Consider the following 13,462-nt stretch of genomic DNA (forward strand, 5'->3'; position numbering starts at 1 on the left):
ACAGATGGGGTAAAGGTAAATCAACAATGATCAACTCTGCTGCTTTTCCAGGATTCCGCACCAAAACCATGGGGCCAAGGCATCTCTTTCACCATTTCTGGAGCCATTTTGCCAAGCAGGGTAAATACAGGGTTGCACAGAACTTTTCGCAAAGAACAGTGGAATGCTCCTTTTTCTAATGGATCGTGGAATTACTATTGGCTGCATTGGCATATCAACGCATGGATCGAATCACAGAGAGAGAGAGAGAGAGAGCTAAACAGAGCAAATAGAGTCTGAATAGGAAATCCATAATTTTTTTTACAGCTGATAGGCAAACTAGAAAAGAAGAGTAATGACAAATGGACTGAACTCTGGACTCGGACTACTGTAAAAGTAACATGGAGTTCATGCTTACCCTATTTTATTTACAATCTAGTTACAACATCTGATTCAAAGTGGAATAACCCAATTTCCAGAGTCTCTCCCATCATCTATTCAAAGTGGAATAAGCCAATCAGTGATGATCACACTCGAGAGGAGTGACAGGGAACCTCGACGAATCCGTGCAATAATCGTAGACAAGATGATTAGCTCGGACCCACATCAATTGATGGGTTTGATGCAAACTCAGTTCAGACATCACTGGATGATCCCACCAGTAACCCTTATCGCTAGCACTGCATCTCCGTGAATTTTCGTCGGCAGCGAGATTGATGGGGCACTCGCAGGCGTTAATGTCGAAGCCCCTGTACGATGCCACGAATGGCGCATGGCTCCAGTCCGTCTTCACTCTTCCTCCCTGTGTCGCCCAGTCGTCGGCGTTCCATATAGAGCTGTATACGCCCATGGCTTGGTCTTTGGGGAATGGCACTCCTTGTTTCTCCTTGTTCGTGAACACACGTACTGGAGTTTCGTCCACCATGAAAACCACTTGGCGTTGGTTCCAGAGAAATGAGTAGGAGTGGTAATCCTTGGTGGGGTCAAACCAGAGACTCATCCGCTGCTCTCTGTTTCCTACCCCGTTCACGAATATGTTTGTCTGAACAAGGTAAGGCTCGCCGGTCGTGTTGCCCAGAAACTCGAAATCGAACTCGTTGTGGTTTGCTCCTTCCGATGACATCTGTGTTCGATGGAAATGGCAAGAAATTAAAGAACTGCTCCAGAAAATGATTGATTATGTGAGTCTCAGTTTGAGTTCATTGGTTCTTACATAAAATGCTGTTACAGTTCCTGCAGAGTCTCCCTCGACGAGTTTGATCTGTACTGTTGTTTTCCCAAACATATACTTGCTCTTGGAAGAGAATCCAGCACCTAAAATCCAGTCACAGTAAAAGCATGAGCAGTTAAAACAACTAGCTCACCTATGAGTGAATAACAGAGCAAACTTGAATAAACACAGAACAGCCGAAAACAGAGAACGACAGAAGGCGATTAGCAAGCAGCAGTGAAAGTGGGGAACGAAAGATGATCAGAGAAAAGAACTAACCAGAGTAGTTATCAAGCTTAAGCTGAAGCTCTTCTCCTTGGTAAATGAAATGGTCCAGTGCCCAGTTGGGCTGGAAGAGCTCATCGAACCTAGATGACCTCACTAACCCAACCAAAACAACAGCAGAAAAACAAAAAACGAAGAACTTAACCGTGGAAGCCGAAACAGAAAAAGCCATTGCGATTCTTCCCCGAGCTCCAAAGTTTTTGCTTCTTCTACTACGAGACTCTGCAGAAGAGCTTTGGAGTTCATTATTATATAGAGGGCCTCATGACAAGCCAATCACATCATCCACGGTGGACACACACTCGCCTAACCTGACATGTCGCTATGTACAGTCACACCCAAACCTGAAATGTCAGCATTTATTCACCACAACACGTCATCGCCACGTAAGATAAGGAGAGAATACCCAAGAGTCGTTATGGTTTAAATGAGAAGTGGCAAAAATATCAGGAGCTAGCCGTTGCCACGTCTCTTAGCTGGACACTGGCTGGCATTATGGAGCCTAACATTTGGTGGAACTGTGAAAAGAAGAAGTGTCAGATATCGGATCAATGAAATGTGGCAGAGATCACAGCTGTCACAGAGACAATCCAGCTGGCAAATGGAGGGTGAACAAGGAGAGGAACAAATATGTGGGATTTTGAGTGGGAGAGTGTTGGGATTCTTGGGAATAGGAAAAAAGCAATAATAAGTTGCTGGGCAGGGCAGGTAGGGTGTCAGTGTTTGCGTGGGACAGAGTCCTTCCTTTATACTTTGCTGATGTCAGAAGCCAGTTGGCATCACCATGCGCTATAATTGTATATCTTTATTATTCATTTACTTTTCCAGTCGTACAATTTTTCTAAAACATTTAAAAAAAAAAACCTTATATTAGAGTGGCCAAACAGTTGTAAAGTAAAAAAATGAATGATGTATAATTTAAGAATTTATAGGACAATATTGTCAATGGAATTGAATCCTCTATGGAAGATAAAGGCCTGCATGCTTTTTATGTTTTCTTACCACACACATTTAGAAGACATGCTTAGCTAAATTTGGTGGAAAAAAAAAAGTACCAAAAAAAAAATTATAACTGAAATCAATATCGTACTAATGCATCGGAGTGAAAAACAATAAATAAGAATACTTTGAAAAACATAAAAAAGTGAAATAAGAATTTTATATAAAAATGAAAATTCTCTTTTTTTTTTTTAAATAAATGAAAATTTTCTAAGGGCTGTTTGAGTTACGTGAATCCAAAGATTTGAAATCTCTGGATTCACAAATGGGAAATTTTTACCTGTTTGGTTGTGCGAATCCTTAGATTCATGAAATCTAGAAATTCACTAAAAACGTGAATCTGTAGATTTATGAGTATGAGGTGAAATCCAAAGATTTCACCCACCCATACTATCAAAGTGTTAAACATTTAAACCATAATTCAATAAATAATTTTTTAGGATAAATTTAAAAATTTCATTCCAAAAATTCAAACTAACCAAACAGTTAATTTTATGAACCATGACTATAGAGATTTGAAGTCTGTAGATTTGAAATCTCTAAATTTTTGAAATCTACAGACTCAAGTAACCACAAAGGCCCTAAATGCATAAAAATTATAATAACTGGTCATAAAGTTCCTATGTTCAATTATTTTTCAACCATTTATCATTGTTTATATCTCAAATAGAACTCCAACCAAGTGGTGGTACGATTAAACCCTCAAGATTGGAGAAGGAAAGCAGGTGATTATTTTTTGGAGCAATTTATTCGAGATGTTGTGGTTACTTAAGAAAGTAAGCTGCTAAATTTAATCACATCTAACAACAATTATGAATACAAAGCATGGTAGAAAAGAATTGGGATCCTTGATTGTGTTTTTTTCATATTTTTCAACCATATATTTAGATAGAAAGCTCATATCTAATTCAACTTGTTATTATTAAATGGGATAATTTTCATCTAGACCCCCTAAGGTTTGATCTATGTCATTTTTAGTCCAAAAACATGGACACTTTGCATCTGCCTCCCCTGAGGTATTCAAAATGATCAATTAAGGACAATTTGTGATTTTTATGACTAAAATACTCTCACATCTATTCTACCGTAAGATTTGCATATTTTCTTCACAATTAAATCCAACGGTGAAAATCAAAATAGTGTTTTTTTCTCTTCAACTCCAGCGACCACCTCTGTTCTTAGCTGTTGTAACGGACGCTTTGCAGCACCCCAACGGCACCATGTAACATCACATACATGATTTCCTTGACCTGAAAGCCAAAGCCAGAATAAACCCGTCAAAGGTGTTAAAACTTCCAACGTCACCATCAACACCACCCGAAACCTCTGGTTTCGCCTCCACACACCTATTGAAACCTCCGGCGCCGTTCCAGCCGTAACCCTCCCCGTCATCATCTACTTCCACGGTGGAGGTTTCTCCTTCTTTTCGCCGGTTCCCTTTATTACCACGATCTCTGCCTCCAAGTTTGAGTGTGCAATATCTGTAAAAGTGGGTGGAAGTTGATTTCAGGAGAAATTAGAGCAAGAAAATGTGTTCATTGATGATTCGGTATAGTGATGGATTGTTTCAAAGAAATTATTACACTTTTCCTGATTTCATTTGGATCTATCTTTATAGTTTTCCTACATTTAGTTTCATTTATTTCCCTCTCTTTTTTTGTTGTTTTTGTCTTTCTGATGATTTCTTACTAGTGTTTTAGTTTCATTTGAAAACCACGTCTAGTTTGTTCTTTCTTTTTTGTTCTCTCAATTTGAAGATTTCTAATAACATTAGTTATATTAGAGAAGATTTGATGCAATGAATAGTTTAAGAGAGCAGGATGGGCAATGGATGGAGCTTCATTAGCAACTTTGCCATAAGCCTTGTCATTGACAAAAAGACGTGGAAGAAGGAGAAACCTCTACCGTGGAAGTAGACGATGACGGGAGGATTATGGTGGGAATAGCGTTAGTGGTTTCAGTAGGTGTGTAGAGGCGAAACTAGAGGTTTTGGGTGGCGTTGATGGTGACGTCGGAAGCTTTAACACCTCCAACGGGTTTATCTTTGGCTTTGGCTTTAAAGTCAAGGAAATCATGCCATCAGGGCGCTACAAAGCGTCTATTATGGCAGCTAAGAATAGAGGTTGTCGCCGGAGTTGAAGAGGAAAAACACTCTTTTGATTTTCATCGTAGATTTAATTGTGAAGAAAATATGTAAATCTTACGATAGAATAGATGTGAAGGTATTTTGGTCATAAAAATCACAAATTGTCCTTAATTGATCTTATTGAATACTTCGGGGGACGTAGATGCAAAGTGTCCATTTTTTTTTTTTTTTTTTTTTTTAAATGACATGGGCCAAACCTCAGGTCCAAATAAAAATGACCCTTATTAAATGTGATCTTCCTCCTGAAAATATTTTAAAAATATAAAGTGTGAGGAGAAACAATCTTCCATCATCTTTTTAAAAAGGTAACAACACTCATATCAATGAAGGAAGTGGAATGCTATTATCTTTTAATCTCCTAAATTTTGATCATTTATCCTAACTTCTTATGACTAGACCAAACGGGATCAAGTACTTAGTAGTCATAATACTAAGTCACGGAGCCATCCTAAATTATGATTTCTTTATAATGTATGAAATCCAACTCTAAATCTCTAATGCTAGAGCCATTTTTATGCTGATTTTAAGTAGCAAACCCCATAAACCAAGTCGCAATTGATCATTCTTGATCATGAGTGACAGAGGGAAGTTGGTTATTCCAATTTAATAGACCCTTCATCTTATTGGCTCTTCTCTTTAGAGGGAGCCTTCTAATGAATTATAAGATTATGTTACATATAATATTCATTGAATTTATAATATTTTTAAGTAGAATATTATAGGTTGTTAAACTTAAATCCATATTAATTAGAGCCCTCTAAATTTAAGAAGGAAAAAAAGCTAAACCAAACCATTCAGGTTGAGATATCAACAATCTGAACCAATGGGTAAAATAAGGTTGGATTTTGATTTGATTAGATGTTTCAGCTACTACCTTTTTTTTCATTTTTTGAATGGATGGAAAGGCGTGTTAGGGTGCTAGGTAAGCGCATATTTATCACGAGTTCATTCCTGGCTGGCTCCATGCATGGGAAAGTGAGAGGGATATTAATGACACTTTGGCATTATTGGGGAGGAGATAGAGATGGATGGAGTGCGTAGGTTAATGGTGTCAAAAGGGGTTGGCTCTGAATAATTGGAACAATTCAAATCCCAAGATCCTTCCTTATACAAATACTATCACTATCACAGACATTGATCTTTGGAAAAATCTGGGGTTCAGCTTCTTTTTATTTTTTTAATTTTGTCTGAGATTCATCCAGATTTTAAAAAGAAAATCCAGGTCAGTTTTATAAGTTCTGGCTTGGGTATTGTATAATTAATGCATAGTACTTGTAACCTATAGACTACAGTCTCGATTGTCTGTTTTGTAATAGGTTAAAATTCATTTTACAAAACAAACGATCGACATTAAAATCTCGGTCCATAGGTTGTGCAGTGCTACACATTAATTACACAACATTGAAGTATAGGCCTAGTTTGTATGTACCTCTATTATATTTGTAGAGTAGCACTTTATATATAATTTAAAAAATAATAAATTTTGTTCTTAACTTTAACGCCGCCAGTATTTACTACAAAGTCTCAAGTCCGGATAAAGGAGGAAGTCTGGTGCGTTAGGTTAGTGGCCAACATCGGAAAAAATTCTAGCCAAACTCTTTTCATGGATTCGACCCTATATGATAAACGTTAAGCTAAAGCGGCCTCTAACGAAAGAATCAACACACTACACTATAGCTTAAGTGTAGGGATAAGTGGGCAAGGGTTAACTAGAGCTACGACGTCCCCTCTAAACAATGCGTCGCATCAGTGTTTCTAATGAGATTCAAACTCTTAATCTATGTAGTCTTCTTCTTCTTTATTTATTTATTTTTTTGTTAGAATTTTACAAATTCATTAATTTACCATTGTAGAGTTGCTCAATTGAGAAAACCAACATCTCTTTGTGAAGAGATCGTAAGTTCGATTCAACTTAATGGTATATTATATAATACCATCATCCCTAGTATATAAAAATCGTGTATTTCAATAATATATATATATATATATATATTTAACCATGGTTACCTAAAATAAAAAATAATAAAATTAAAAACTTATATTTCTACCCAAAAAAAATTATATTTAACAACAAAAATTTCGATAACATTCATATCAACTGTTGACATTTTGTCTTTTGCATCTTCTGTGACATAAAAAAAAAACTAAGGATATATCGTTATTTATGACCAAAACATTTTTATATTTTTTTAAATTTCTTTCTCCAACTATAAGCATATTGAGTTAAAAGATTATTCAATACCAAACCGTTCATTCTTCATATTTTTGTTTAAGATTTGAGTACCTTGAATAAAGGGAATTAAGAGGGGATAAACGCATATTGATCACAAAAATGATTGTCTGTTTTTATTTTATTTATTTACTTTTTTTTGTAAACAATTATTTTTCTGGATATCACAAGGATACAAATGCAAGTTTTTACTAAAAATCACTTGGGTCAAATATGAGGGACCAAGTAAAAATTATACTATAATATAATAATATATAATGGCAATTTATTTTGTTCAATGGTGCTCTATATATATATAATATATAAAAGAAGAAAAAAATCATTGTCAGCGTCAACATCTATTCTTGCGTCTCCAATCCTTATATGAAAAGACATCTTTACTCATTGTTTTGAGTTGACAACACCAATGACTAACACGGAGAAGTCTTGATCAGTTATGTCTCTTTATATCCTTCCGCCAGATATTTACAAGAGAAATCTACCTCTGAGAGTATTGAAAATATTAATCATAAGTTGATTTCTATCTTAAATATGTAATAGAAAATCTAACTTTCTTTTTTTTTTTTTTTCTTCTGGTAGAAAGAGGTTTATATATTAACGCGTGACTCACGCAAGGCATCAAGATTACATAAATCAAGAAACCTAGGTTCTAAAATAGGCCAAAGAGTCCGGCACGCAACGGACACAGCCTGACCAGCAAGGAAGTCTGCAACAGCATTACACTCCCTTTAAACATGACAAAAGGAAATACTCTGTAGGCGAGATGCTAGAATCACTACATCCCAAACAAAGTTTTGAATGTCCACTGGAATCAGCTCCAATTTGGTCACAAAATCAATCGCCTCCGCAGAATCTGATTCCATCAGGACATTTCGATAACCTTCCTCCAGAGCAAACAGAATCCCTTCACGAATAGCCATAATCTCACCAATTAGAACTATGTCGAAATGGGCCGGGACCGCAAAACCCTTGATGGGCTTTCCATCCGAATCTCTACTCACTAGGCCCAGCCCACTTCCAACATTGTTGAGAGTGGCATCCACATTAATCTTCACAAAACCAACTGGAGGGCACGACCATCAGCATCTCCTGAGATCCTCCGAAGCTTCATCTCTTCGAACGGAGTTGTCGCCGTCGCCACGCACGATGGAGCATCTTGAGAACTCCAAAGAGTCAACCACCGCCTTTTCAACTACCTTCTTCGGAGGCCACTGTATTCTTTCAAATATCAGGTCGTTTCTTGCTTTCCAGATTCTCCAGCAGGTGTGAGCAATTAGGGATGAAGCTTCTCTGTAACCCTTTTTATCTTTCGGCAAACAACTCTTCCACTCCCCAATCGACTTATGCAGCATGGGATTAGCCGGTGGTAAGAAGGACAAAGGAGAGGCGAACCAAACCCTTCGTGCGAATTGACAGTCCAGCAGAATATGGTCAGTAGATTCCAGTTCACCGCATCTGCTACATCTGGGATCGAAGTGTTCAATTCTCTTTGCCAACTCCATAGCTGAAGGTAAAGCCTCTGAACAAGCCCTCCATAACATGTGCTTAATTTTTGGTGGGGAGTAACAGTTCCAAATGTTTTTCCATACCTTCGAATCAATATTGATTTTATATGAAACTGCTGATGTTGATGGTTGAATGCTCTTCTCCCACTCTTTTATATTTATGATATGATGATATGTCGACTTTACAGAGAACAAGCCACTTCTAGCAGGACCCCAAATCCTTTTGTCCTCCCTGGTAATTAGGCTTAGCCCAATCCTTAGAATCGCCTATGCATCCTCTTTATCAAACACTTCATTGATCAGCTCTCTTTTCCAGGCTCTTGTATCTTCATCAATTAGTTCAGAGACCCACACAATTCCTTTCTGGTCTCGGTTACAACTTCTAATTTTGAAACCTGGATTTGATGTAATCCATAAGTCCTCCCATACTCGAATTGAAGTCCCAGTGCCAACAACCCATACTAATCTTGAGTTTAGGATCTTTCTCCCCTCAAGAATACTTTTCCAAGCCCAAGATGGATTAGAGCCAGCCTTTGTAGAAAGAAAGTCTGAATTAGGAAAGTAAATCTGCTTAAAAAATTTTACCCAATAAGCTTCAGGATTGCTCCACACTTTCCAAGCTAGTTTGCATAACAATGCCAAGTTCTGCACATGAGGATCCCGAAAACCCAAACCTCCTCTATCTTTTGACTTGCAAAGTCTCTCCCATGATACCCAGCAGATCTTCCTTTTATTCTCTTTTCCTCCCCAAAGAAAGCTGATAGCATCTCTTTTGATTTTATCATGATGGGACCTGGGAAGAATAAAATGGGAAGCAGCATAATTGTTCATGGTTAATCCAATAGATTTTAAGAGCACTTCTTTTCCAGCCATAGATAATAAGTTTGACTTCCAATCCTGCATTCTATTGCTTGTTCTTTCTTGTATCTCTCTAAACCCCTCCTTCTTAGATGCTTTGAACTCTGGCAGACCCAAGTATTTCTTTGGAGGCCCACCAAAAGGAATCTTCAGTATTCTTGAAAGCCATCTCTTAAATCTGGGAGCAGTATTGGGACTGAAGTAGATAGAAGACTTTTGACGGTTAATTTGCTGACCACTTGCTGCACAGAAAAGATCCAGACATGCTTTAATATTATGAAACTCCTGTAGACTAACCTCTGAGAACACCACTGTGTCGTCAGCAAACAACAGATGAGAAATTGGGTTAGTCCTATTTCTCACTTTCAGCCCCGATATGAGTTTTTCCTGTAAGGCAACTCTGAGGATAGCATTAAGAGCTTCAGTACACAATACAAAGATAGCTGGAGAAAGTGGGTCTCCCTGTCTTATCCCTCTAGAAGGTTCAATTTTACCTCTAGCAGCCCCATTAATCAAAACATGATAAGATACAGACTTGATACATGACATAACTAGCTCCACCCACTGATTACAGAAACCCAGTTTAGAGAGAATCTCTTCCACAAATTTCCACTCAAGACTATCATAAACCTTCATGATATCTAGCTTTAATGCCATTACTCTCTTTTTTCCTTTCTTTTTGTTTTTGATGTAATGAAAGCATTCATGAGCCACTAGGATATTGTCCGAAATACTCCTATTAGGTACAAAAGCAGACTGGGGTTCACTAATGATTCTATCCAAAATGCCCTTCAGCCTAGATGCAATAACTTTTGTAGCAATTTTTACAGAGACATTGCAAAGGCTGATAGGCCTAAATTGGTCAACAATATCTGGTTGTTTACCCTTAGGAATTAAGCATACATTAGGAATTAAGCATAAATATGTAGAATTAATTTCCTTAGGCATAAAACCAGTAGAGAAGAGAAAATCCAACTTTCTGTGTTCCTAGAGAAGATGAGTTGATGTGGATTGGGGACAAGAAGGGTGTCTTCTAGGTTAACTCCTTATAACATTTGCTCTTGGCAAAAAAGAACAACATTAAGTAGAAACACCATATTCTTCAAAGACGAGAAAGTGGGAGGTGATTGGAACAAAAACCCGGAGAACAATTTGGGGAGCATACACTTTACCTAAGGTTTGGTTTTTCTTGTGGAAGGTATGTAATGAAGCCATGGCAGCAAGGGCAAATGGTTACAAAAGAGGAATGAAGGTCAACCATCTGTTTGGGATGTGCGGGTGTACAGAAATTGCTAAACACATTCTCTTCTCCTATGAGTTTGCAAAAGCAGCTTGGTTTGAGACAGAAATGGGATTCAGATTTGATAGTAAAAGAGAGATAACTATGGCAGAGTGGATTATTGAGTGGAAGCTACTTCCTACTGTGGGTGAGAGGGAGCAGAAAAAGGAGGTTCTATGCTTTATTTGCTTTATGATTTGGTTTCTGTGGTGAGTTAGAGACAATCGAGTCTGGGGAGGAAATGCATGGAACCCTATGGATGTGGCACTACTAGCTCGAAGGGCGACGAAGGACTTCTTGGGGGCAGTACTGTGGCCCATGTTGATAAGAAAAGAAGTCATTGCTTGGTGAACAGCAACAAACCTTGGAGTCCTCCTCAAAGTGCAAAAAAGCTTGGATCCTGCGCATTTAATGTGCAGGATCATCAAGCCGAAATTTCGATCTTGACCGTTGAATTTCTACTGAAATTCCGATTCCACCGCCCAAAGTGAATGGCTTGATGGTCCTGAGCATTTATTGCGTAGGACCCAAGCAAGGTCCCTCAAAGTGGGGTGGTGAAAGTAAATTGTAATGTTGCATTGCCACTGGACTTGAGCAAAAGCAGGGTTGGCTTTGTTATTAGAAACTTCAATGGTGAACCAATTGTGGCAAAATCTGTGGGACTGGGCTTCTGTTCAACGGAGGAGGGTGAAGCCTTGACTATGCGGTTTGAACTCCTTGAGGGTATATCGTTTGGGCTAGAGTATGTTTTGGTCAAATTAGACTATGAGAAGGCTTTTGGACTTTTTTCCAAAGCAGAGATCCCAGTTCTCTATCCCCTTGCCACTGTCATTCCCAGTGCTAGGTTCTTAACATCCATTTTCCCATCTTGTTCTTTTTTGTTTGTTCCCATGGAGGCCAATTATGTGGGTCCTGATGTGGTTTAGGAGGCCTTTTCATTGGGGACGATGAAGGAATAGCCATTTTCCACTGCTTGGCTTAGAGAGAGAATGTAACTGTAACGGGCTTTTGTCTTTTGTCCCCCCTTTGAATGAACGTGTTTATTAAATAAAATAAAATAAGTAATAAAATAATATATATATATATATATATATATATATATATATATATATATATGAAGAAAACACAATCATCTACTTGTTACTCCACTAAAAGAGCCACCAATCGAACTATGTTATGCATATCTCAAAGCATATGATATTAAGAATCCATTGGGCATACCTATCATCGGGGGCGGACCTACTCAGGGGCCAGGGGGCCATGGCCCCCGGATTTTTCAAAATTTTAATTATTTCCCTTAAATTTTGGAATTTTTATATTAATTTTCTCCATTTTTCCACTTTTTTCTCTTGTCACATGTGAAATGTCACTATTTGGCCCCCCCAAATATTGAGAACAACTTTTTTTTTTTTTTTTGATACATAAACGGGGTTAAAAAACCCAAATCAATTTAATGAGAGCTGGTCAAACGATCCACCTGAAGGAACTCCTCTATACCTTGAGGGGGTTCCTGAAAGAAATGCGTAGGAGACTCCAATGTTGTTGTTCTCTTCGCCATCCAATCGGCAACCATATTTGCTTCTCTATTAGTATGAGTAATGATGATACTTCCATGCAAGTCTACCAACTCTCGAATCGCCACAATAATCCTTGTCATCTTTCCTTGATGTTGAGCACTCAGTTTCAAACAATCGATTGCTTGTGAAGAGTCAGACTCCATGTAAACAGGTAGCATATTTCTTTCTACTGCATAGCATATGCCTACACAAATAGCATGGAGCTCAGTTTCAAGAACACTTGTCTTGGGGATTCTATGCACAAAACCTCCCAAGTACACCCCTTCTGAGCTGCGAAAAACCCCTCCAATTTGATTGAAATCTTCTTTACCAACTGCAGCATCTACATTGCATTTTAGCCACCCTTCCGTTGGTCTTTTCCACTTTGCCTTTCTTCTAACACTTCGTGACAATGATTGTGGATTATTTTCTTGGGTCCAAGCTGCCTCCACATGTGAGTAGTATTCTTTTATCATTTCCACCCCTCCTCCTGGTCGAGTGAAGTTTTCTTCATGAGTATCACGATTTCTCCAACCCCACAGTAGATATAGTGTGATGGCGAAATTGGCTGACCATCCTTTCTGTTGTTGTGATAGATTTCCACAGATGTTTAGGTAAAGCCAATCACGACGATCACAATTGAAGAACTGTCCTTGTTGATTCATTGGGATTAATCGTTTCCATACTCCACTCGCATATTGATAATCTCTAAACACATGTAGACTAGTTTCGGCTTCATGAAGACAGAAGTTACAGAATGAGTGGTTCATGAGTCCCATTTTCCACTTCCTATCATTAGTTAGCAGCTTGTTCAGACTTAGAACCCACATGAAACAAGAGATTCTTTGCGGCACCATTAACTTCCAAATGGCCCCCCCAATACCTGTTACCAAAAGAAATGTTCACACCAAGACTATTGGAATCTTCTAACACTTCATATGCAGATTTTATTGTAAAACATCCATTCTGTGATGGACTCCATAACCATACATCCTTTCCTCCGCTTGTACTTAGCGGTGGGCATGCTTCAATTTTAATGCAACAGTCAGAAGGTAATATATTTTCAAAATTTTCCTTTCTCCAACCAACATTTTCATCCACATATGATGATATTTTTTCCTTACTCATTCTACTGGGTATATCATATATAGCTTTTGACTTAAGGTTCTGCCCCACTTCCAGCCAATTATCTTCCCAAAAAAAGCTGAAGTTCCATCGCCAACATCAACTTTGCTGTTGCTCAGCACTTTGGGAGCTATAGTACAGATTACTTTCCAGATGGGAGAGTCACTCGGACTAGCTTTGAATTTCTCTTTTCTTCTACTGCTTCCATATTTTGCCTGCAAAAATGATTTCCAGATAGTATTATAATTTAAGAACCCCCAAGCAAGTTTCATCTGGAAAGCTTCATTCAC

At 38.1% G+C, this 13,462-nt stretch overlaps 2 protein-coding genes across 2 annotated transcripts; both read right to left on the reverse strand.

Annotated features, from left to right (window-relative positions):
- Positions 1–276: 276 nt before the first annotated feature.
- LOC149028850 (xyloglucan endotransglucosylase protein 6-like) lies at positions 277–1,710 on the reverse strand. The gene is made up of 3 exons (XM_089139177.1): positions 1,469–1,710; positions 1,193–1,293; positions 277–1,102 (listed from the first exon to the last, which is right to left on the reverse strand). Exons 1-3 carry the CDS (start codon positions 1,644–1,646, stop codon positions 497–499), a joined length of 885 nt encoding a protein of 294 aa, XP_088995303.1. The 5' UTR covers positions 1,647–1,710; the 3' UTR covers positions 277–496.
- Positions 1,711–7,928: 6,218 nt separating this feature from the next.
- Positions 7,929–8,390, reverse strand: LOC149028851 (uncharacterized). The gene has a single exon (XM_089166186.1). The coding sequence runs from the start codon at positions 8,388–8,390 to the stop codon at positions 7,929–7,931; it is 462 nt and encodes a 153-aa protein (XP_089022312.1).
- Between the last annotated feature and the right edge of the window lie 5,072 nt (positions 8,391–13,462).

This window comes from Hakea prostrata, chromosome 1 (assembly GCF_041222555.1).
Source record: "Hakea prostrata isolate BN-2017 chromosome 1, UWA_Hpros_2, whole genome shotgun sequence".
Taxonomy (NCBI): domain Eukaryota; kingdom Viridiplantae; phylum Streptophyta; class Magnoliopsida; order Proteales; family Proteaceae; genus Hakea; species Hakea prostrata.

What these genes read in the sequence shown, in the direction of transcription:
- LOC149028850 (XM_089139177.1), bottom strand. Translation starts at nt 1,646, where the DNA reads ATGGCTTTTTCTGTTTCGGCTTCCACGGTTAAGTTCTTCGTTTTTTGT. An exon ending in TAAGCTTGATAACTACTCTG is followed by an intron (nt 1,294 to 1,468) that starts GTTAGTTCTTTT and finishes ACTGGATTTTAG; the next exon opens with GTGCTGGATTCTCTTCCAAG. An exon ending in GAACTGTAACAGCATTTTAT is followed by an intron (nt 1,103 to 1,192) that starts GTAAGAACCAAT and finishes CATCGAACACAG; the next exon opens with ATGTCATCGGAAGGAGCAAA.
- LOC149028851 (XM_089166186.1), bottom strand. Translation starts at nt 8,390, where the DNA reads ATGTTATGGAGGGCTTGTTCAGAGGCTTTACCTTCAGCTATGGAGTTG.